Below are 24119 nucleotides of genomic sequence, written 5' to 3' on the forward strand. Positions count from 1 at the left end.
CCTACATGCGAGAGAATGAAACTGGATCACGGTCTTACATCGTACAAAACAAAGTAACTCAAGTGTTAGATTAAAGAGTAAGGCCGGAAGCCATCAGACTCCTAGAAGAAAACATAAGCACCTTGATACCAATCCTGGTGATGGTTTTTTGAATCTGACAGCAAAAGCAAAGGCGACAGTAGCAAATACAGAGAAATAGGGCTCTATTAGATTCTTCTGTACATCAAAGGAAACCAACGAAATGCAGAGTCTACTGAATGGGAGAAAATAAGGGGTTAGTTAGTACCCATAATACACAAAGAATCCATACAACTCAATAGCAAAAGAAAAAAACCAAAAACCCAGATTAAAAAGTGAGCAGAAGCTGGGGTTTGAATGGAAGAGAAAAAAAAGCATAAGGTCTGAATGGACATTTTTTCAAAGACATACAGATGGCTAACAGGCAATGTGAAAAAGATGCTCAACATTACTGATCATCACTGACCACAATGAGATACCACTTCACACTGGTCAGAATGGTTATTATTAAAAAAATAGAAGGACAAGAAATAAGTTTTGGTAAGGATACAGAGAAAAGGGAAACCTTGTGTACTGTTGGTGGGAATGTAAACTGGTGCAGCCACTAAGAAACAATGAAAGTTTCACCAAAAATTAAAAATAAAACTAACATGATCCAGCAACTCCACCTCTGGGTATGTACCCAAAGAAAAAGAGATCACCATCTTGGAAAGATACCTGCACCCTCCTGTCACTGCAGCAGCATTTACGATAGCCAAGATACGAGCACAACCTACTTGCCCATCAGTGGATAAACGGATAAGGATGTGGTTCAGTTCAGCTCAGTTCAGTCGCTCAGTCGTGTCCTACTCTTTGCGACCCCATGAATCGCAGCATGCCAGGCCTCCCTGTCCATCACCATCTCCCGGAGTTTACTCAGACTCACGTCCATCGAGTCAGTGATGCCATCCAGCCATCTCATCCTGGGTCGTCCCCTTCTTCTCCTGCCCCCAATCCCTCCCAGCATCAGAGTCTTTTCCAATGAGTTAACTCTTCTCATGAGGTGGCCAAAGTACTGGAGCTTCAGCTTTAGCATCATTCCTTCCAAAGAAATCCCAGGGTTAATCTCCTTTGGAATGGACTGGTTGGATCTCCTTGCAGTCCAAGGGACCTTCAAGAGTCTTCTCCACCACCACAGTTCAAAAGCACTAATTCTTCAGCACTCAGCCTTCTTCCCAGTCCAACTCTCACATCCATACATGACCACAGGAAAAACCATAGCCTTGACTAGACGGACCTTAGTCGGCAAAGTAATGTCTCTGCTTTTGAATATGCTATCTAGGTTGGTCATAACTCTTCCAAGGAGTAAGTGTCTTTTAATTTCATGGCTGCAGTCACCACTTGCAGTGATCTTGGAGCCCAGAAAAACAAAGTCTGACACTGTTTCTACTGTTTCCCCATCTATTTCCCATGGAGTGATGGGACCAGATGCCATGATCTTCGTTTTCTGAATGTTGAGCTTTAAGCCAACTTTTTCGCTCTCCTCTTTCACTTTTATCAAGAGGCTTTTTAGCTCCTCTTCACTTTCTGCCATAAGGGTGGTGTCATCTGCATATCTGAGGTTATTGATCTTTCTCCCGGCAATCTTGATTCCAGCTTGTGTTTCTTCCAGTCCAGCGTTTCTCATGACGTACTCTGCATGGAAGTTAAATAAGCAGGATGACAATATACAGTCTTGACGTACACCTTTTCCTATTTGGAACCAGTCTGTTGTTCCATGTCCAGTTCTAACTGTTGCTTCCTGACCTGCATACAGATTTCTCAAGAGGCAGGTCAGGTGGTCTGGTATTCCCATCTCTTTCAGAATTTTCCACAGTTGATTGTGAGCCACACAATCAAAGGCTTTGGCATAGTCAATCAAGCAGAAATAGATGTTTTTCTGGAACTCTCTTGCTTTTTCGATGATCCAGTGGATGTTGGCAATTTGATCCCTGGTTCCTCTGCCTTTTCTAAAACCAGCTTGAACATCAGGGAGTTCATGGTTCACGTATTGCTGAAGCCTGGCTTGGAGAATTTTGAGCATTACTTTACTAGCATGTGAGATGAGTGCAGTTGTGTGGTAGTTTGAGCATTCTTTGGCATTGCCTTTCTTTGGGATTGGAATGAAAACTGATCTTTTCCAGTCCTGTGGCCACTGCTGAGTTTTCCAAATGTGCTGGCATATTGAGTGCAGCACTTTCACAGCATCATCTTTCAGGATTTGAAACAGCTCAACTGGAATTCCATCACCTCCACTAGCTTTGTTCGTAGTGATGCTTTCTAAGGCCCACTTGACTTCACATTCCTAGATGTCTGGCTCTAGATGAGTGATCACATCATCATGATTATCTGGGTCGTGAAGATCTTTTTTGTACAGTTCTTCTGTGTATTCTTGCCACCTCTTCTTAATATCTTCTGCTTCTGTTAGGTCCATACCATTTCTGTCCTTTATCGAGCCCATCTTTGCATGAAATGTTCCCTTGGTATCTCTAATGTTCTTGAACAGATCTCTAGTCTTTCCCATTCTGTTCTTTTCCTCTATTTCTTTGCATTGATCGCTGAAGAAGGCTTTCTTACCTCTTCTTGCTATTCTTTGGAACTCTGCATTCAGATGCTTATATCTTTCCTTTTCTCCTTTGCTTTTTGCGTCTCGTCTCTTCACAGCTATTTGTAAGGCCTCCCCAGACAGCCATTTTGTTTTGCATTTCTTTTCCATGGGGATGGTCTTGATCCCTGTCTCCTGCACAATGTCACGAACTTCATTCCATAGTTCATCAGGCACTCTATCTATCAGATCTAGGCCCTTAAATCTATTTCTCACTTCCACTGTATAATCATAAGGGATTTGATTTAGGTCATACCTGAATGGTCTAGTGGTGTTCGCTACTTTCTTCAATTTGAGTCTGAATTTGGTGGTAAGGAGTTCTTGATCTGAGCCACAGTCAGCTCCTGGTCTTGTTTTTGTTGACTGTATAGAGCTTCTCCGTCTTTGGCTGCAAAGAATATAATCAATCTGATTTCGGTATTGACCATCTGGTGATGTCCATGTGTAGAGTCTTCTCTTGTGTTGTTGGAAGAGGGTATTTGCTATGACCAGTGCATTTTCTTGGCAAAACAAGGATGTGATACGTATAGAAAATGCAATATCACTCAGCCACAAAAAAGTGAAGTTTTGCCATCTGCAACAACATGGATGGACCTTGAGGGTATTATGCTATGTAGAGATAAGACAGAGAAAGACTAATTACTGTATCTCGTGTGTATGTGGAATATAAAATACAAAAAAAAAAAAAAAAACCCCACAAAACACTCCCCAAAACAAGCTCACAGATTCAGAGAAGACTGGTGGCTGCCATAAGTGAGAGTTGGAGGTGGGCAAAGTGGGTGAAGGGGATTAAAAGGTACACACAGAGGGTGTAGTGTATAATAGGGTGACTATACTTACTATTACTGTATTGTATACTTGAAAGTGGCTAAGAGAGATCTTAAAAGAAAGTTTTTGGTAACTGTGGTGACAGATGTTAACCAGACTCATTACGGTGGTCATTTTGCAATACATGCAAATACTGAATCATCACTCTGTGCCCCAGATACAGACATAATGTTATACGTCCAGTATACCTCAGTAAAAAAAGAATGCCTCAGATGATTTCTTCTTCTTGTGCAAATTTTGAAAACTGGTAAGGCAGCAGGGCTCTTTACCTGGGTCTACAGATGAATTTCATGTTGTCTTGAACTCTGAATTTTTATGCAAAATTACCTGCACAGCTCTCCTGAAGACCAGACAGCTTTACTCAGATTTTCCAAGGATGACTTCAAAAATGCTATAAGCCGTACACTTCAACCATTCGTACCCTGTTCCTTGTAGTTTCTAACTCACATCTGCTTGGCTTTCAGTTAAGGATTTATGTGGTTTGTCTAGGTAATAAGGCTAAAAGGAGCGCTTTGATAGGCTGCACGCAGATGAGAAAGTGCGACGTAAGCACTGCATGCTCCATGTGCCGCTTGAGTGGCAGTGCGTTCAGAGTTTCCTGGAATGCCCAGGACTGTGCCGTCCCTGCCTTCTTTCTGGCCCGTAGTATAAGCCCTCACAATATGAACCTTTACTGCTGGCTCCTGCTAGTACCACGAAAACCCACGTTTCCCAGCACACTTACAGGTTTCACTTACAGGTCTTCCCAGCCCCTCACCCCTAAAAGGTTAATTTTGGTCACGAAAGGTCTTCTGAATCTTACTCTAGCCACAGGTGCTTTCTATCTATTTTAATGGAAGCACAGATTTGTTGGCAGAGGCATATACTCAGGGTATCTGAGGGGCGGATTCGTGGTGGAAGTTTGCAGGCAACGAGCAAAGCCAGGCGGGCAGCCAGGCAGGGGATGGCCTTGCAGGCCGTGTGGTGAGGCTGTCCGTGGCCGGGAGTCTGGAAGCAGGGCTGCCGTCACAGCCGGGGATAGGGCAGGGGCTGGCACCAGCCAGGATGCCTTCCAGAGGAGTGCCCATCAGACCCAGCCTCAGGGAGTCGTGGCCATGGGACCTGGAGTTTCTTGGTAATTGCGAGAATTGTCTCTCTCTGCGGTTCCTCCGCCTCACCTTCCATTTACTGGTCACCCCCAGCCAGGCCCCTATCTCCAGTGGTAACTGTCCCGAGGCCACCGGGGCTCTGGGTGTTGCAGTTGGTCCCAGTCTGACCTGAAGCACCTTCCCTCCCTCCCCTCAAGCCTGGCTTCCATCCCCCTTCGCCAGCCGTTCCCGGCATCTCCTGCCCCGGCTGCTGTTCTCTGCACCTCTGCCTGCTGACAGTATCTGGGACTTGGGCCTGGACTCTTTTATAGCCCACCCTTTCTTGCTTCTTTCCATTCCCATTTATTTTCCTAAAAACTACCTACGTGCTAAAAACTCCTGACTCATGGGTATCTTCAGTTCAGCAAGTGGAACTGGACGGTCTGGCCCATCCATGCCTCTGCCCCCGGAGGTGTGCGGCAACACCTCTTGCCCAGTGGCCGACACCAGTCTCAATTCAGCCCTAACCCCCCTTTCCCTCATCCTGTGTGTCCGCTTGGCAGCAGACCCCTACATGGGGGCTGTGCCTGTTGCCACCACCGGGTCCAAGCTGCTGCTGTTTCTCAGCCACCACTGGAGCCTCCTACTTGGTTTATCTGCTTCACCTTGGTACCCCATAGTCAAGTTTCCACAGAGCAGCCAGAGGAATTTTCTAATATGACAAATCAGATCATACTGCACTGCGTTGAGAATCAAGTCCACGGTCTTGCTTTGACTAAAGCCCTGCTTGACCCAGGCTTTGGAATCACCCTCCTCCTTGCACCCTGGAATCCTGTCCCTTCTCTGCCCACACCAAGCGTTTTTTCCCAGAACAGAACCCTGTGCAGTCAGTCCCCTCTCCTTGGGATGAACTTCCTCCGCTACATTATATTTCCTCCTTGTCTTAGCTTAAATGCCACCTCCTCAGAGAAGCCTACCCTGACCACCCATCTAAACAAATGTCCCAGAGTTACAACATCCCCGGCATCTTATTTCCCCCATTACTTATTGCAATCTCTATATATATTTAAAATAAAATCTCTGCAGTGACTATGATTCTATTTATTTCTTTCATGGTAGATTGCTAGGAGAAATACCAATAACCTCAGATATGCAAATGACACCACCCTAATGGTAGAAAGTGAAGAGGAGCTAAAGAGTCTCTTGATGAAGGTGTAAGAGGAGAGTGAAAAAGCTGGCTTAAAACGCAACATTCAGAAAATGAAGATCAGGGCATCCAGTCCCATCACTTCATGGCAGATAAGATAGGTAACAATGTAAACAGTGATAGACTTTATTATTTTGGTCTCCAAAATCACTATGGATGGTGACGACAGTGACGGAATTAAAAGATGCTTGCTCCTTGGAAGAAAAGCTATGACTAACCTAGACAGCTTATTGAAAAGCAAAGATGTCACTTTGTTGACAAATGTCCATACAGTCAAAGCTATGGTTTTTTTCCAGTACTTGTGTACAGATGTGAGAGTTGGATCATAGGGAATGCTGAGCACTGAAGAATTGATGCTTTGAAATTGTGGTGCTGGAGAAGACTCTTGAGACTTCCTTGGACAGCAAGGAGATCAAACCAGTCATTCCTAAAGGAAACCAACCCTGGATACTCATTGGAGGAACTGATGCTGAAGCTGAAGCTCCAATACTTTGGCCACCTGATGTGAAGAAGTGACTCACTGGAAAAGACCCTGATGCCAGGAAAGACTGAAGGCGGGAGGAGAAGGGGGCTACAGAGGATGAGACAGTTGGATGGCATCACTGACTCAATGGAGCAAACTCTGGGAGTTGGTGATGGACAGGGAAGCCTGGCATGCTGCAGTCCATGGGGTTGCAAAGAGTCAGACATGACTGAGTGACTGAACAACAACAAAGTGTCTATACAGTCTATAAACTACTCATCTTTTTAAAGAAAATCCAGCCAGCAGTAGTAGCTATCCTAACTCCTTTACAAGCATGAAGTTATTTAATTCTCACCACAAACCTTGGAGGGCAGTCCTGTTGTTATTCTAGTTTTCTAGATGAGGCGCTTGAAGGGCAGCTGAAGAGATTCGCCAGTGACGCCTGTGGAGCTCGGATGCACTAGTGCCGTGCGTCAGCATGGTACTGCAGTGTGCCAAGTCACGGAGAGCAGGCAGTGGAACAGGAGACTGGTGAAAAGCCCAGGCCTGCGGAACTAAGGAGGGGGTGTCCCGGATAAGGATGCTCTGCAGGTGTTGACTTGGGGTGAGTCTGCCTAGACTAGCAGCAAGATGGTGGCCCAGACCACGTTTCCTGCACGTCTCGCCGCTGCCTTGCCCGTGCTACAGGGTCCTTTGATGTCTCCATCACTGCCTTTATGAGATCTGAGGGGAAGGCCTTCTCTCAGCTTTTGGAACATGGGGGAATGACAGAAAGATGAAGAAATCTCACTGACCCACCTCAACCCCCGGGATGAGAACTGGTGTTTCCCTTGGCCCTGTGAGGCCAGCTCTGGAGCTCAGCCATTTATTTACAAGGTAATGAACTTATAGGCATACCGTGTATTCCATTAACATCCTGTAGACCCCTGTGCATTTATGGAATTCAACCATAATTATAAATCAGCCACATAGGAAGCACCAGCAAGTGCAAGTTTAAGAAAACAGTACCTTTAAAAATAACGGTCCCACTAATGAAACGGTGATGATCCTGCCTGTGGCCTCAGCGGGGCTCCCTCTTTAACTGGTTCCCTCTTCATTTCAATCCAGTATGTGTGTGGCTCAGGAACAGTATTAATCCATAGCTGCTAGAACAGGGGGTCAATGGGTACCATCAAGTCTGGAAGATTTCTAGAGCTGGGCAGACATTTTTTGGAACTCGGATGTGGATTTGAACTCCAGGAGGCTCCCTATGGTTTGCTCTAAGGCTCTCTTGACAACCACAGGCTCTGTGGACACTGACGGTGATGAGTGGTCTGTACCATCAGCGGCACAGAGAAGAGGTGCCTGAGGAACCTTCAGGAAGATGAGTGTCCAGCTGGAGGGGATAAGAAGGAGGGGTTCACAGCTTGAGAGAGATGGGGTGGGGTAGGGGGATAAAGCAAAGGGCATGCTCATGGAAAGATGAACTGTCTGGATGAATCGGGACCACAGATAACATGTAGGGAAACATTTGAAATACACGCCAAGAAGTTAAGTTAGGGACCTACATATGATGACAAAGGTCACACCATGGAAGATCTATCTGCAGAGCCACATGATCAGGAGTATGATTTAAGGTGTTTTTTTGTGGGGAAACACAGGATGGAACTAATGGCAGAATGACCCACTGAGATGCTACTCTGATTTCGGAGGGGTTGAGGGCTAAATTCAGGAGGCAACGCAAACTTCATGGGAGAGATGGGGTTTTAAGGGGAAAAAACAATACTATCTGCTAATAAGAGGCAGACTTTGAAGTTTTTACATATAATAGGAATTCTGAAAAAGAGGCCAATTTCAAAGGGCAGGAGGAAACAAGATAATTTCTGTTTTGGACGTCCTGTTTTAAGGCTCTAGTCTATTCAGGGGAGATGTCCAGTGGGCAGAGAGAAATGAGGCTGAGATGGTTTAGGGATCACTTAGAAGGGACAGAGGCACGAGTCATACAGCTGGGTGAGTAAGCCATGATTTCTGCACCCCTTACCCCCAACCGCGCACCTCTCCTACAGGGAGTGGAGGAGGGAAGGAGAAAGGGAAAGTCATGTTAGTCGCTCAGTCATGTCTGAATCTTTATGACCCTATGGACTGTAGCCTGCCAGGCAAGAATATTGGAGTAGGTTGCTGTGCTTCCTCCAGGGGATCTTCCTGACCAAGGGATTGAACCCGGGTCTCCTGCATTGCAGGTGGGTTCTGTACTGTCTGAGCTACCAGGGAATTGAGGGAAGGAGAGGCAGGCTCATAAGAAACAGCAACGATGTATTCAAAGAATCTGCCTGCAATGCAGGAGACCCTGGTTTGATTCCTGCGTCAGGAAGATCTGCTGGAGAAGGGATAGGCTGCCCACTCCAGTATTCTTGGGCTTCCCTTGTGGCTCAGCTGGTAAAGAATCCGCCTGCAATGCGGGAGACCTGGAATTGATCCCTGGGTTGGGAAGATCCCCTGGAGAAGGGAAAGGCTAAGTGCAGTTCAGTCGCTCAGTCGTATTCGACTCTTTGCGACCCCATGGACTGCAGCATGCCAGGCCTCCCTGTCCATCAACTCCAGGAGCTTACCCAAACTCATGTCCACTGAGTTGGTGATTCCATTCAATCACCTCATCCTCTTTTGATCCTGTGTCATCCCGTTTTCCTCCCGCCTTCAGTCTTTCCCAGCATCAGGGTCTTTTCCAGTGAGTCAGTTCTTCGTATCAGGTGGCCAAAGTACTGGAGTTTCAGCTTCAACATCAGTCCTTCCAATGAATATTCAGGACTGATTTCCTTCAGGACTGACTGGCTGGATCTCCTTGCAGTCCAAGGGACTCTCAAGAGTCTTCTCCAACACCATAGTTCAAAAGCATCATTCTTTGGTGCTCAGCTTTCTTCACAGACCAACTCTCACATCCATACATGACCACTGGAAAAACCATAGCCTTGACTAGACGGACCTTAGTCGGCAAAGTAATGTCTCTGCTTTTTAATATGCTGTCTAGGTTGGTCATTGCTTTTCTTCCAAGGAGCAACCGTCTTTTCATTTCATGGCTGCAGTCACCATCTGCAGTGATTTTGGAGCCTCTGAAATAAAGTCTCTCATTGTTTCACCATCTATTTCCCATGAAGTGATGGGCCCAGATGCCATGATCTTAGTTTTCTGAATGTTAGAGTTTTAAGACAACTTTTTCACTCTCACTTTCATCAAGAGGCTCTTTAGTTCTTTGCTTTCTGTCATAAGGGTGGTGTCATCTGCATATCTGAGGGTATTGATATTTCTAAGTCTTCTGGCCTGAAGAATTCCATGGACTGTATAGTCCATGGGGTCACAAAGAGTCAGACATGACTGAGCAGCTCTCACTTTCAGGGCACACAAGAATCAATCAATAAATTTTATAGACAGGGAAGAGGCCCACACTCAATGGGTAAGCACCCCCCTGCCAGCACATGGAGTCCAGCGGAGAAAGCAATGGCGTGAGATTTCCTGGCGGCCTTGCCGTGTGACCTTGAGTGACCACTCAACCTTGCTGTCCAGTCTCCCCGCCCCTGCTTCCTCTGCCTCATACAAGGGACACCACCTCCTCCTCGCAGCCTCCTAAGCATGACGGAGAAACTGTCTGCTCCTCTCAGCTGTGCCCGGGTCCTCAAGGTAGGCTACACAAATACCACAGAAGTACAAGAAGATTGCTTTCTGAAAACTCCCTCTCCTGAGCTGCACGGTCAGCTTACTTCTCCGGTGGGAAGGCTGTGCAGTTATATTCTACTAGGAACCTGAGCAAGATGGGGGTCTGAGGTGGAGAAAGGCTTTGCAGCACACAGCCTGTGCAGACAACAGGGGAGACTAGGTGCCCCGGTGAGAAAACTCACGTGCAGGACAGGAAACCTGGTCATCCAGATGGGGTTTTACGGCAGGCCTGGAGCCAGTATCCCACAATAAGCGCTCACGGAAGTAGAGGGAACAAAATCAGACCAGATGGAAGTTAGACGGTAAATGTGTGACTGCATGAAGGCCTGGTTTTGTTCTAGACAGAAGAAGGTTGGGCGCAGACAGAGAGCAGGGTTGCAGGGCTGCAGCCACTGGGGCAGGACAGGGACGAGGCAGCGACTAGAGCGTCGCAAGGCCCTTCCCGGGGCTCCTGCCAGAATAGCCCATGCCAAGCCTCTGCCCCAGGTGGCACCAGTGGTAAAGAACCCACCTGCCAACACAGGAGATGTAAGAGATGCAGGTTCGATCCCTGGGTCGGGAAGATCCCCTGGAAGAGGGCGTGGCAACCCCCTCCAGTCTTCTTGCCTGTAGAGTCACAGACAGCAGCCTGGTAGGCTGCAGTCCACAGGGTCACAAGAGTTGGACATGAACAGTAACTTAGCACGCACAGCCTCTGCCCACCCCTCTACACACCCGCTCTCTTCAGTCCTGTTCCTGGGGCCCACAACTTCGGTGTTTGGAAGCATCATTTTCCAAAAAAGGAAAATGTCTGAAAATTCTGGGAGGAAACCCTCGACTGACTCAGCCACTAGCTTGGCGGTGATTTAACACCTTCAAGGAAGGTGGTAGTTTCCAGTTGACTTTTAAAAAGAGAAACACCCCAAACCTCAGTGCTTGGGCATCTATGTTATAAACCCTCATGAAATAATGATTCCCATTTCTAAGCTATGTATACAGTATAATTATGTTATTTTCCTTTTTCCTGCAGCCCTGTGGGTTCTTGCTTGGCTCCATATATCTGGGGCTTGATTAGAAATCCATGCTAACCGACTCAAGGCTGGCTATTGGAAATCCATTGTGACTGACAGAACAAATGCAATCCCTTTATGTTTAGTCAGCAGAATCTGCACCCTGCTTGTGCTAGCGAGGGCCTCTGAGGTTCGGGGATCTTGACAAATGCAGGGGCTTAGCTTACAGACACAGTATCCAAATGGTTCCCAGTTGGAAGCGGGGGCTGGTTTGCGTCCCTGGTTTCTGATGCAATCACATCATTAGGATTAGGTGAGGGCATTTTCTGCACAGCTTCTCTCTTCCCTCCTCAAGCAAAGCAATTACCATTTAACCACATGGCCAGAAGTGCTGGCAGTATAGACACTGAGCTATTGCAACTGGAAGGAAAGAGCGAAAGTGGCAGTGAGTCGATCAGGAGGGTAGTAAGGTTCCCTACAAGGCAGCGTTTGGGCCACCCTCAGCCGGAGGCCTCACTATAAAATCAGCAGCCCTGGCTGGCTCAAGATAGCAGCCTGAGCATGCACTGTAGCCTTCCCCTCCATTCCAAAGCCTCCCGAGTGATGGCAAACGTACATATATTTTTTAACCCTAAAGAATGATGGAAACTAAGGCGCGTTCTTTGTCTGCCGGAAACCGTGAGCAATCATAAAAAAGGAAAGGCAGGAGACCCCTGGGCCAGACACGCAGCCTGGAGACCTCCGTCAGCAGGGAGGGACAGAAAGCGCGGAAGGCGAGCTTACGAGCCAGAGCCAAGTCACCAAACTCGACTGTGAAGCTCGCCTGTGAGGAAACAGTCAGTACAGCAGACAAGATATTAAGTACAAGTGTCCTCAGAGAAACGCAAGAAGATATCATCATTACGAGAGATGATAGATTTAATCAGCAAAATAAACCCAACACGCCAGTCAAACACCATGGTGGCTGCAGCGAGGGGATGCGTTTGTTGTTTAGTCGGTCTGTCATGTCTGACTCTTGGGACCCCGTGGACTGTAGCCCACCAGGCTCCTCTGTCCATGGGATTCTCCAGGCAAGAAGACTGGAGTGCGTTGGAAAGTGGACCTTAAGAACCTCCTCAGTTCAGTCGCTCAGTTGTGTCCGACTCTTTGTGACCCCATGAACTGCAGCACGCCAGGCCTCCCTGTCCATCACCAACTCCTGGAGTTCACCCAAACCCATGTCCATCGAGTCGGTGATGCCATCCAGCCGTCTCAACCTCTGTCGTCCCCTTCTCCTCCTGCCCCCAGTCCCTCCCAGCATCAGTCTTTTCCAGTGAGTCAACTCTTCGCATGAGGTGGCCAAAGTACTGGAGTTTCAGCTTCAGCATCAGTCCTTCCAGTGAACATCCAGGACTGATCAGAACTGCACTGTTCACAGGGCAGCCACAGCCATGTGAGCTACTGAATGCTCGACTTGCTGGCTCATTTGAATCTGATGTGCAATAAGTATAAATGTACTAAATTCACAATAGATTTTGAAAATTTAGTAAAAAAAAAAAAATTAGAAGAAAATTTTCCAAAAAAGAATTAGAAAAATTAGAAGAAAGAATATCTTTTAGAGATATGGATTTATATTTTGAAATATTTTGGAAGTATTGAGTGAAATACAATATGTTATAAAAGTGGACTATATCTGTTTCTTTTTTTAAAAAACATGGATCCTAGAACATTTAACATTACGGTGTGATTTGCATTACTTTTCTGCTGGACAGCCTTGCCCTCGAACTGAGTTGCAAGGGTGGGGAGAGGATGAAAAGTCAGGATATGGAAGACAGGTCTAGAAAGGACAGAGAAACAGCCACAATAGAGGAAAACCCCCGGAGGTAAATAAACTGAGGCTGGCTGAGTGGAAAGAGACCGAGATGGCGAGGCAGGTATTCTCACTGAAGGTGGAAACGAGGTAAAGACGTCTGTTTGTTTTCTTTTCAGTCGACTTAATTATCTTTATATTTGAGGAATATGCTATATGTATAAAGCAGCCAAAGAAACTTAAAAATTCCCTAAAGAGCCAACAGAATTTACCTGCAATATTCCATCCCAGTGATACCAAAAGATGCCTATTTCGACTGTCACTGTTTAACACAATCCTGAGATTCTAGCCAGTCCCACACCACAACGGAAGGGTGAAGAAGCAGACCCTTTCTGTCTGCAGGTGGCATCACTGGACATATTTTCCTCTTGCAGTCACCCTTCTGGCCTGCAGGCCTGCATGAGAAGGCGGTACGGGGCCTCCTTTCTCCCAGGCACCTGTGATACTCCTGACGAGTGGCGTCAGCAGCTGGGAGAACCGACCCCAGCCATCACCCTTGCATACACCGTTACCCCTGGAAGAAACTGCCCCTCTGGGCGGCGGGCTGGGTGCTTACCGACGGATGGCGTTCGTGAACTCCGTGGCCAGCTCGCTGTCACCGCACGCCGTCCGCAGTTCGGCCAGGGACAGGGCAGGGGAGGCGGTGTCCGGACACTCCTGAGGACGCAAAGCACCGGGTCAGGCCTGTGGCTGAGCCAAGGGTGCCGCTGGCAGAGCAGGAGGCTGCCCCACGTCCCGAGCACTCACGGGCGCCCAGGTCACACACGCGAGTTCCCTCGTCTGACCACCGTGATGGCCTTCTGCGGCGGACACTGTCAGTGTCCCCTCCTGGCCAAGGAGGACACCAAGGCTCAGGGAAGTGATGCTGTCCTGAGTCACTGCCAGGACCCGGCGGAACCGGGATGCCCACTCAGGCCAGCGCTCCTCACTCAGGAAAGACGCGTGGGAAACATACATGCTTGTGTGGTCCCTCCCCCACCCTGCACCCTCTGGGGAGAAACCCGGTCTCCTCTGGATTCAGGGGCTTCACTGGGTCCAGGTAATCATCTAGAAGACCCAGGAGAAGGGAAGGGAAACGGAAGTGTGTCTTGGCATCAGACAGGAACTTTGCCGTCACCTAACCCAACTCCTGTTTTACAGATGAGGACACGTGAGAACCTTTAGAGAAGGCCTAAACCCAGCATAGAGCACAGTTCATTTATGACACCGTGATTGTGCCCATCTGAGCGGCCCGCCGTCTGCATACAGACAGAGGGCAGCTGCTCTGCTGTGGAATAAACAGAGGGGGACAGTGCTCATCTGATAATCTGCTCAGCAGACATTTCCTGAGGATTTACTACAACCCAGGCTCCAGAAGAAAAAGTTTGTGACCTGTTACTCAAGACAGAATGTAGACAGAAGGCTGCATCTCAGTGGGTGAGCACTCCAAGGGGTCAGGGGCCCAGGGCTGGAAGTCCAGTTGATAGGAGGCACGAGGGTGCCTCTGCCTGCCCACATAGATGCACCACACCCCCCGGGGCTCGGGAGGAGAGCACTGCGTTTGAGCTCTCCTCCGGCCCCCAGCTCGGCTCTCTTCCCTCCGCTCCACCTGGCGTCTTGCAGCCCTGAGCCGCCACTGACCAGCTTTGCAATCTCTCCAGAGTCCAACACCCTCTGCGTACATCGACTCCCCTGCGGGGCTGACGTGTCTCCTTAAAGACAGGGCCAGCTTTGTTTCACCCAGTGTGGCTCACCGAGCGCGTCTAGTAATCTGCTGCACACAGACAAGAACTGAAAAAACCTAATGTGATTTGGTTAAGATGTGGGACTCAGCCTGTTGGCTGAAGGGAAGTTTTAAACGAAGCACGACACCCAACCACCTCCCTACCTCGAAGCAAGAGTAGGTGTTCTAAACTCCAGTCTGGCTGGCCACCTGTTTTTATTAAGGCCCACAGAGTAAGAATTGTGTTTTTATTTTTAAAATCAAGGGAAAGAAAGGACTATTTTATGATATGTAGGAATCACATGAAATTCAAATTTCAGTGTCTATAAATAAAGCATTGTTAGAACCTAGCCACGTGCCTCTGTGTCTGTGTTGTCTCTTCCTACGCAGTAAGGAAGAGACAGGTTTGCAACGGCAGAGTTACATAGGTGTAGCAGAATCTGTGTGACCCCCAAATCCTAAAATATTGACTATCTGGCTCCAGCCTCTGCTCCAGACTGCTTGCCTCATCTACCAACAGATAAGACCAAATGAATAGCCCAGAAGGGAGATATTATTGATAGAGTAAATGGGTCTAATCTCTGAAAGACAAAATAATCAGCTTACTCTAATTTCATTACCTGAACAACACAGGGTACTTTTATAAAAGCTCTGTACTCTTAATGTAAAAAAATAAAATCATCTGGTCTTCTACGTCAAAGAGGTTTCTGCTTTTTGGAGCCATTCCACAGAATACAGTGCTTCCCCCAGTCAAAATAAATACTAAGAACCAGGGGAAAATGCTCAGCTCACGGGCCTCTCCTGGCAAGAGCTCAGTAAGCCCACTTCCACCCCACCCTAAGAGTACATACGCAAACACAGGAGCTCTGTCCCAGAGTGATGGCTCACAAACTCAAAGGGCTGTGCATAGATTCTGAAGCCGTTGCCACAGAATGGACAAGCCATGTCTGTGAGCCCCGGATTCTCCCGTGTGAAGAAGCACTGCTGCCCACCCCGTGGTCAGACCCCTCAGGCTCTGGCATGTGGTCTCAGGGTGCACCCCATGGTGACCTTTCCCAAGCTCAGACTGTGTCACGTCACTTCCTGCAAAAGCCCCTCTGTGATCCCTCCCTGTGCCCAGGATGGCACAGCTGGTGGGTCTCTCCAGTCAACACATCAACCCCTCCTCCCCCTGGGCTCGGCCTGTGCTGCTCCATTGGCCCAGGGCAGACTTCCACAGCCTTCCTGGCCTCTTCATCGGGCTCGCACCCACTCTCTGCTGGGTCTGTGTTCAGGAAACCTGCCCCTAACCTCCAAATCTGGATCGTGGGTCTGGCCTGTGGCCTCCCCTCACACTGGGCATTGATCTTTGTGCTCCGGATGTTGTGTCCTCTGCTGTGATCATCTATTTGCCCATTGGTGTCTGGTACTGGAAGCTGAAATCCTGGCACGACCTCCAGCATCTTGCCTGGACCAGATCACATCCATCACAGGAATGGACGACTCATAAGCAGCAGGGCCTTGGGAGAGCAGCCCCACTGGGTGCTGTGGCCCCAGCTCCCTTGGCACCCTTGTAGGTGAGAGTGGGCAGAGGGTGGCTATGGCCTCTGGAGCAGGCAGCACAGTTCTTAGCTGCTTAGGGGAACCATTCTCTGTCACACAGCATCAGCAAGGGGCTTTCTTCTTAGGGACAGCCCTCTGGTGGAGATACCCCTGCACCTGGGCCATGAGGGGCCACTCACAGGGCAGCAAGTCACTGCACGCCCACAGTCTTGGGCCAGAGATAAATGAGTCAGGAGCAGCTGGCTTTCATCAGAAACAGAAAATTGCACGCACGGGATTCCAGGACCCTGCGGCGAGGGATGTCTTTTTTTAGGGTCTAGACTATTTTTTTTCTCCAATGCAGTATTTGGAATTATTCTATGATAGAGGATGATGGAATGAGCTTGAATTCTAGAAAAAAAGACTTGAGGGCTAATGAAAGTGTGAGCTTGCAAGATGATGCCACCGGCAGCCCACACTCTGCACTCTTCGGGGTAACTCGGTGCTCGCCTTCCTCCTCCTCTGCCTCAGGCCACCTCCTGCCTTCCACCTTAAGGAAGTTGAGGAGGAAACACGTAAGAGGAGGAGGTCTGGGGTTAAATCCTGATTCTGCCATTTACCAGCTGTGAGACCGCCCCCGCCCCCATTCTTTTATACCTCATTTTTGTCATGTAAAAGGGATAACTCTTGCTTCCTGAGAGTCTTGAGACTCAGGGGAGATGACATGTGTGGTGATCAGTACCACGTGATCAACACTGATGATCCCACGGGCCAGGAGGAGGGGGTGGGGTGACTACCGGCCTCCTGGCCACTCCCTGGATGAGACCGTGATCTATGAGGTGCTTTGCCTGCTACATAAAGTGAGGTGAAAAAACGTGGACTTGGTTTCTTTGCACTCAAGACGTCACTGTCTTTCAGATCTCTAGAATGGCCGCAGTTCCTCTGCACATAAGGAGGCCGCGGGCAGTGGGCGCGGCTCTGCGGGAGGGAGGCTGAGCCCGGCGCCCTACCTTGCCGGCCGCGTCCTTGCCTCCGCTGCTGGTGGAGCTGAGGGACCGCGTGCGCTGCTCCTTCTGCTCCTCCACCTCAGACTTGAGGTGCTCGATGTGGACCAGGTAGGCCTGCTCCTGGGCTTCTCGCGTGCTCAGCTTCAGCTCCAGGGCCTTCTTCTCCTTCTCCAGGAGGTAGAGCTGGGCCTTCAGCTCGGCCATCTCCTCCTGCGGGGCACAGAGCACACGAGGGGCTGGTGGGGTGACAGCAGGGACCCGACTGCCACTCAAGGCCTCGCGGGAGACTGGACGGCTGTCTCCACATGCCTGCAACCATGCCACAGGCTTGCCACTGTGCACCAGAACCGAGATCAACGGGTGGAAGGGACAGGCCTGCAGGCTTTGGCTCACAATAAGGAGCATCTTTCTAACAACCAGGAGATTCCACCTCCTCTTCTCCAGTGGTCATACTCACCTTGCTGGAGGCCAGTTTTCTGGCAGGCAGAGGCCAACCCGTATCAAAGAAGTTGAAACATCTGACTAGGTCCCTTCTAAATTCCGTTTCCTTTCCCGTTTTCCATGACACCAATCCATGGATATCATCACCCTCATGGCAGTTGGGTCCTGCAACCACACTGGGCGGCTCGGGAGCACCCACAGCAGTGACACTGGCCCCAGGTCCTATCGGCTTCAGGGCCCACATAAAATGCATGGAAACAGAGCCCTCCTCAGGTGACTATTCATCAGGTCACTTCTTGGAGTCTCTTGGAAAAGTCAAAGGAGAGTTTGCTGTGAAGAGTAAGAAGTGACCCCAAAATGGGACAGTGCTCTTCTGGACCAGGTAACAGTGAGAAGCACTAGCATTTGCTGAGCATGTAACACTGCTTTAAATGGTTATCCTCAGCAGCTCATTCAGTCCTCTCATCCTGAGGTAGGTACTGTGAATATCTCCATTCACGGATGGGACACTGAGGTAAGCAGAGCCTACAATCTCTTCTCAGCCCACATACTGAGTAAATTATGGAGCCTGAGTTTGAACCCACGACATCCAGCTCAGAGGCCAGGTAAGCACCAAGCTACAGGCCCCCTTTAAAGGTGAGCCCATACATGACCCTTGCCCTTTGCGTCTGCTGGAGGGCGAGTCCACCACCCCATGACCACCTGGTCAGTCTCCCCAGCTCTTTCTGTGATCCCACTTAAAAGGACTCTTCATACACTGAGTCAGTTCATACACTGAATCCCTTGAGAGGGATTCACCAAGTCACTGACTGACTGCGGTCATCCCCGAAGTGACCTCCTCTGGGCTAACAAGCCACAGGCCTGCTGTGCTGTCTTGGGTAAGCCAGACCTGGGTTGGGGGATGGTCTCAGCTCCAATGTGGGGAAACACCGGGAGGGCACCCAGCACAGCTGGTTATACTCAGGGACGGTATTAGCCACGGAGAGGGCAATGTGCCGAGCAACTGCTCCAAAGAAGACGCAAACCTTTCCTGACGATGACATAAAACCAGGATGAAAGGTGTTTCCACACACTGAACCATCTCATCTTTTGCCACCAGAAACAGGATTCTTAAGGTGCTGGCAACACTGTGTCCTGAGCTAATATGGACAGCCACGCCCAGAACCACACACAGACGCAAGCTTGAGAGAAGGAGAGATGAATGAGTGGGTGCCAGAGATGAAGTGGGCGTTCTGCCCAAGAGGAGAGATGAGGCAGCCACAGTGCTGGGCCCTGAGGGCTCGGATGGGTAGGGGCCCCAGGGCTTGGGCTTTAGCACCTACACAAGGGCGGGGTGGACAGCCAGGCCGGAGCGCCCAAAGGGAGCACTACCTCGCAGAGGAGACTAGAAGGCTGCCTTCTGGAGGGGCGGCCAGGACACGTGTGTCCTCAGGTTTTGGGTGGGAAAAGAAAAGCCTCCTTTGAGGAATCAGATGACAAACCTGAGGGATGTATAAATGTACAACAGGAACTCTCCGCCAAGAATATAACAATGACCAGTCCTAAATCTCTGAAACTGGCAAGTTCGAACAGGTCTAAGGCCACAAGTATCTACTGGGATATCTCTACCCAGGACGACCAGGACGAGGGCGAACTGGCGCCTGGGGTGTGATGGGGAAGGTGGTTGTTGGCGCCCCACACAGCACCAAATGGACAAGGGGGTCAGGAAACCAGGGCTCCTGTCCAAAGGCTGCCCTGGCCTCGCTCTGTTCTCCTCGCCTCACCTTAACATCAGCATCAGCCCAGGAAGCACCTGCAAGCATTCTGCAGGCCAACTGGAGGCTGTTTCACCCTGCCAAGGCCTCTTCTGGCTTCTCCTGGAGATGAGGTGTCCCATTCTGGCCTGGGACCCCCTGAGGCTTCTCCAGTGCTGAGTGCACCTCTCTAGGAGCACTTCCAGCTCAGGGGACCCTGGACTACTGAAACCACTCCTGTCTACACACGAGGTTCTGGCTGTCCTGTGGAGAGGCAACTGAACATGGATGGCTAACCAGCTTTCGAGAGGCCTTTTTATGTTTCCTCCTGACGACGGCAGAGTGCAGGGGATGAGGGTTGAGAAAAGGCACCCCTCCCCACTCCCACGGATACCTTCATGGCCATGAGCTCCTGCATCAGCACCGCGTTCTCCAGGTCTAGGCGCTGGCTGTCCCCCCGGGGCTTGACATCGTAGCTGAGAGGGTCGATGTGGATGCTCTCCAGCTCCAGCATGGTCAGCTTGACTGCTGCCCTGTCGTTCCTGAGCTGCTGGATGTAGTCTTTCAGCCTTTGCTCATCTTCTTTAGTGAACTCCGTGTCACAGCTGCTGGCTGTGGAGCTGGTCGTGCTGAGAAGACAAAACAAACCACCTCACTGCATCTCCAGGAACTGCTAACAGAGCTTGTCCTCCTCATTCTTCTCCAGTACTTTGGCCACCTCATGCGGAGAGTTGACTCATTGGAAAAGACTCTGATGCTGGGAGGGATTGGGGGCAAGAGGAAAAGGGGACACAGAGGATGAGATGGCTGGATGGCATCACCGACTCGATGGACATGAGTCTGAGTGAACTCCGGGAGATGGCGATGGACAGGGAGGCCTGGCGTGCTGCAGTTCATGGGGTCGCAAAGAGTTGGACACGACTGAGCGACTGAACTGAACTGAACTTCTCCATACCTTCCTCTCCCAATAGCACCTAGCTGGTGATGGCAAAACATCAACAACAAAAAGCATTCTTCCTGGCGCTGGACATCGATACCACCTTTTGGGAAAGAAACGATGTGAAGAATATCAGAAATGTCTGCACCCCTTAAGACAATATGTGGACTCTAGAAATGAATTCTAAGGAAATAATTCCACAGAAGCAAAAAGATGCACACATACAAAGATGTTTCATGGAATATAAGGTTTAGTGAGTTATAGTATATATCAAAAAGAAGAAAATTATGTAGACGTTATGGAAATAATTATGACAATGGTGGAGAGAGTTTGAGGAAACAGGATGAAAAATATATCATAAAAATAGTTGTACACACTGCTATATTAAAGATGGATAACCAACAAGGACCTACTCTCTAGCACAGGGAACTCTGCTCAATGTTAGGTGGCAGCCTGGATGGGACGGGAGTTTGGGGGAGAACAGATACACATATATATATGACTGAGTCCTTTCATTGTTCACCTGAAACTATCATAGTATTATTAATCAGCTATACCCCAATAAAAAATAAAGAGTTTAAATTAAAACAAAATAGGTGTGCTTATGGACAAGACTTAACAAAAGGGATACGTTAAAGGAACAGAGCAAGGTGAAGAACTAAGTATCTATAGTATGACCTGCAGACTGTGTGTGCGCGCACACGCGCTGTGCAGACACACACCCCAGGCCACTGACAGCTGCCCCGGGCGGTGGGAGCCGGAAAGAAGGGCAGTGCGGGCACCCTCTGTGGGTCATATTGCCACAGCTTGGAAAGCAGGTGCCCCCAGGCCTCCCCGGCCGTTCCTCCCCCATCATGGATGAATATAAATCCTTCACAGGGACACAGGCGGTCCGAGGGGCCCTTGGCCACCCACCCTGTGGGAATGCTAAGGGGGCTGGCAGTTCTAAGGAGCACCTAGGCCTGAACCCCAGGAACGTGACAGGCCATGCATGTTTCTGTGGGTTCTAGAGTCCCACGGCAGGGTGAGCACCACAGGAAAACTGCAGCCTGGCTCTCAAGACCTACAGTGGTTTCTCTGGACGCCCCTGCACTTGACATGGCCCGCATGGAACTGGCTTTGGAAAGATGGCAGATATACAAGCAAGGGGCCTATTTAGCTGCCAGCAAACAGGCCGGCCTGGCATCATCATCTCTGCCGTTACCTGGAAGTGGAGGTTCTGAGACATTTCGTGGCTGGAACCTGGTGCAGCTGGGCCTAGGCTCACAAGATTTCCATTGTGAGGTGCTGAGCCAGGAGCAGGGACTGGTATCCACAGGCTGTTCCACTGCCTGGAGCCCAGGCCTGCCCTCCTCACCTCACAGCAACAGGGGTAACAGCCCCCCAGCCAGCAGATGAAATCTCCTCACAACCTCGGTGTGACAAGAACGCCCCATTCTTGTCTGTGACACGTTATCAAGAAGTTGAGGCTTCCGGGGAGGGAAGGGTGGAAGGCATGGTAGTCCACACACACGAGGAAGAGGACTCCCTAGGGCTCTGGCGGCCTTCAAGTCAGAGAACTCCGGCCAGCATAAAAGCTCCCGATTGCCACAGACGCTCTGAGGCCCCCTACCCGCCCTGACTCCATCAGGACGGAGCGAGATCAGTCTGACCAACACACAACACCTCTTTAGAGGTGGTGATGGTTACTTACACGTGTCCAGTGGAGGTGGGCGGGGAGAGCTGGTCAGAGTGTGGGGCCGAATGCCAGGTCTCGCAGGGCCTCATAGGCTTGTGTTTTCTCTCTAGAATTAGATGGAGAAGCCCCTGGAGGGTCTGCACTAGAGGGCTGACAGGATTCACCGTACATTTTAACAGGCTCCCTCTGTCTGCTGTACTGAGGAGGGATGCAGGGAGGTGAGGTCAGAGACAGGGAACCCTTTTGGGGGCTCTTGTAACAAGCTCTGGAGAGAAGGTGGAAGCTGAGAAGACAGGAAGGAGGTTAAAAATTCTTCATCCATCAGTGCTGGGTTCTCAAGCTGTGTTTTAAAAAGGATGAGACGGGACAAGCAGCCACGCCCTCCAGCTGGAACGCCTCAGGTGTGACGTCATACACAAAGCAGCGCGTGTTGCCATGAAAGAGCAGCGGTGCTGCCAGCAGAGGGCGCGGGGAGCCGGCGGGGCGTCCGCGGTGACAGCGTCCAGGGCTGACTCGTCCTGCGGAGAGAGGGTCCTCCCTCGGCGCCTCAGCCTTCAGTAAAGCTCGGTGACAGGCATGCCTCACACAGAAGCACCCTCCTGGGTGGTTTGTCAGCACAGTGTGGAGGGATAGATGCCTAAGTCCTAAGGTTCCACGTGAAAAAATTAGAGGGCACTGAAGCGGCGGCAGTGTTCACAGCGCATTCCGCGTGGCTGAGTGAGGCGAGGCCCCCCAGACACGGCATGTTTAGACAGCACGGTGCTGGGAAATAGCAACACTTTTTTTCCAGTGAGTGGGGAGAAGGCTTCAGGTAGGAAAACCCTCTCCCATGAAGCTGAGACTCACCACCAGGAGTTCACTTGACAGCTTCTTTTCATGAAAAGTCACTTTGGAAAATTTTAAATATACAGAAAACCCAGAGAGAAACTAATACCTGGGTGGCCTTTTTTCATGTTTTCTTTGAAATGCTGTTTTAGAAATGGAACACACTTGGGCTTCCCTGGTGGTACAGCAGGTGGGAGTCTTCCTGCCAGAGCAGGGGACACAGCTTCCAGTCCTGGTCTGGGAGGACTGCACATGCTGCGGAGCAACTAAGCCCCCTGCCGCGACTCCTGGGCCCACGGGCTGCAACCGCTGAAGCCCATGAACCTAGAGCCTGTGCTCCGTAACAAGAGACGCCACCACAAGGACAAGCCCGTGTTCTGCAACTAGAGAGCAGCCCCCTCTCTCCACAACTAGAGAATGCCCACTCACAGCAGTGAAGAAGCAGTGCAACCAAGTATAATAAATACATAATTGAAAAAAAAGACACAGAACATACTTGGGGTACCCTTTGATTCCTGTCACTTAAAAAAGATATTTCCTACAAATTGAAGGTAACTTAAACCGGTCAGCATGGCCATCATCAAAAAGTTTACAAATAGTAAATGCTGGTGAGTGTGTGGAGAAAAGGGAACTCTCCTACCTAACTGGTGGGACTGGAAGTTGGTGCAGCCACAGTGGCAAACAGTATGGGGTTTCCTCAGAAACCTAAAAGTAAAATTACCATATGATTCAGCAATCCTATTCTTGGGCATGTATCTGGACAAAACTATAATTCACAAAGATACACGCACCCCTACGTTCACAGCAGTACTGTTTACAATAGCCAAGAGATGGAAGCAACAGATGAATGGATAAAGAAGATATGGTGTGTGTGTGTATAAAATGGAATATTAGCCATAAAAAGTACAAACTAATGTCATTTGCAGCAATGTGGATGCAACTGGAGATTATCTTACTAAGGGAAGCAAATCAGAAATGCCATATCACTTATATGTGGCATATAAAATGGGACACCAATGAACCCATCTATGAAATAGGTTTCCATGAGGTCGCGGAGTCAGACACAACTGACTGACTAAATTGAACTAATGAAACAGAAACAGGGACACAGAGAATGGACTGGTGGGTGCCAAGGAGGAGGGGTGGGAGAGGGAAGCATCGAGAGTTTGGTGTATACAGGACGGATAAACTGATATCAGTTCAGTTCAGTTCAGTCGCTCAGTCATGTCTGACTCTTTGCGACCCCATGAATCGCAGCACGCCAGGCCTCCCTGTCCATCACCATCTCCCGGAGTTCACTCAGACTCATGTCCATTGAGTCCATGATGCCATCCAGCCATCTCATCCTCTGACGTCCCCTTCTCCTCCTGCCCCCAATCCCTCCCAGCATCAGAGTCTTTTCTAATGAGTCAACTCTTCACATGAGGTGGCCAAAGTACTGGAGGTTCAGCTTTAGCATCATTCCTTCCAAAGAAATCCCAGGGCTGATCTCCTTTAGAATGGATTGGTTGGATCTCCTTGTAGTCCAAGAGACTCTCAAGAGT

At 49.6% G+C, this 24119-nt stretch overlaps 1 protein-coding gene across 2 annotated transcripts in view; it reads right to left on the minus strand.

Annotated features, from left to right (window-relative positions):
* The window catches only part of MCC (mutated in colorectal cancers), a 310469-nt gene that overhangs the window by 10246 nt on the left and 276104 nt on the right, over positions 1-24119 (minus strand). For both annotated transcript variants that reach the window (XM_018053750.1, XM_018053751.1), the window contains exons 13-15: positions 19530-19764; positions 16965-17171; positions 13288-13388 (exon numbers count right to left, since the gene is read on the minus strand). In XM_018053750.1, the coding sequence (XP_017909239.1) occupies positions 13288-13388; positions 16965-17171; positions 19530-19764 (543 nt within the window). The remainder of the gene's footprint in view (positions 1-13287; positions 13389-16964; positions 17172-19529; positions 19765-24119) is intronic.

This window comes from Capra hircus, chromosome 10 (genome assembly GCF_001704415.2).
Source record: "Capra hircus breed San Clemente chromosome 10, ASM170441v1, whole genome shotgun sequence".
Lineage (NCBI taxonomy): Eukaryota > Metazoa > Chordata > Mammalia > Artiodactyla > Bovidae > Capra > Capra hircus.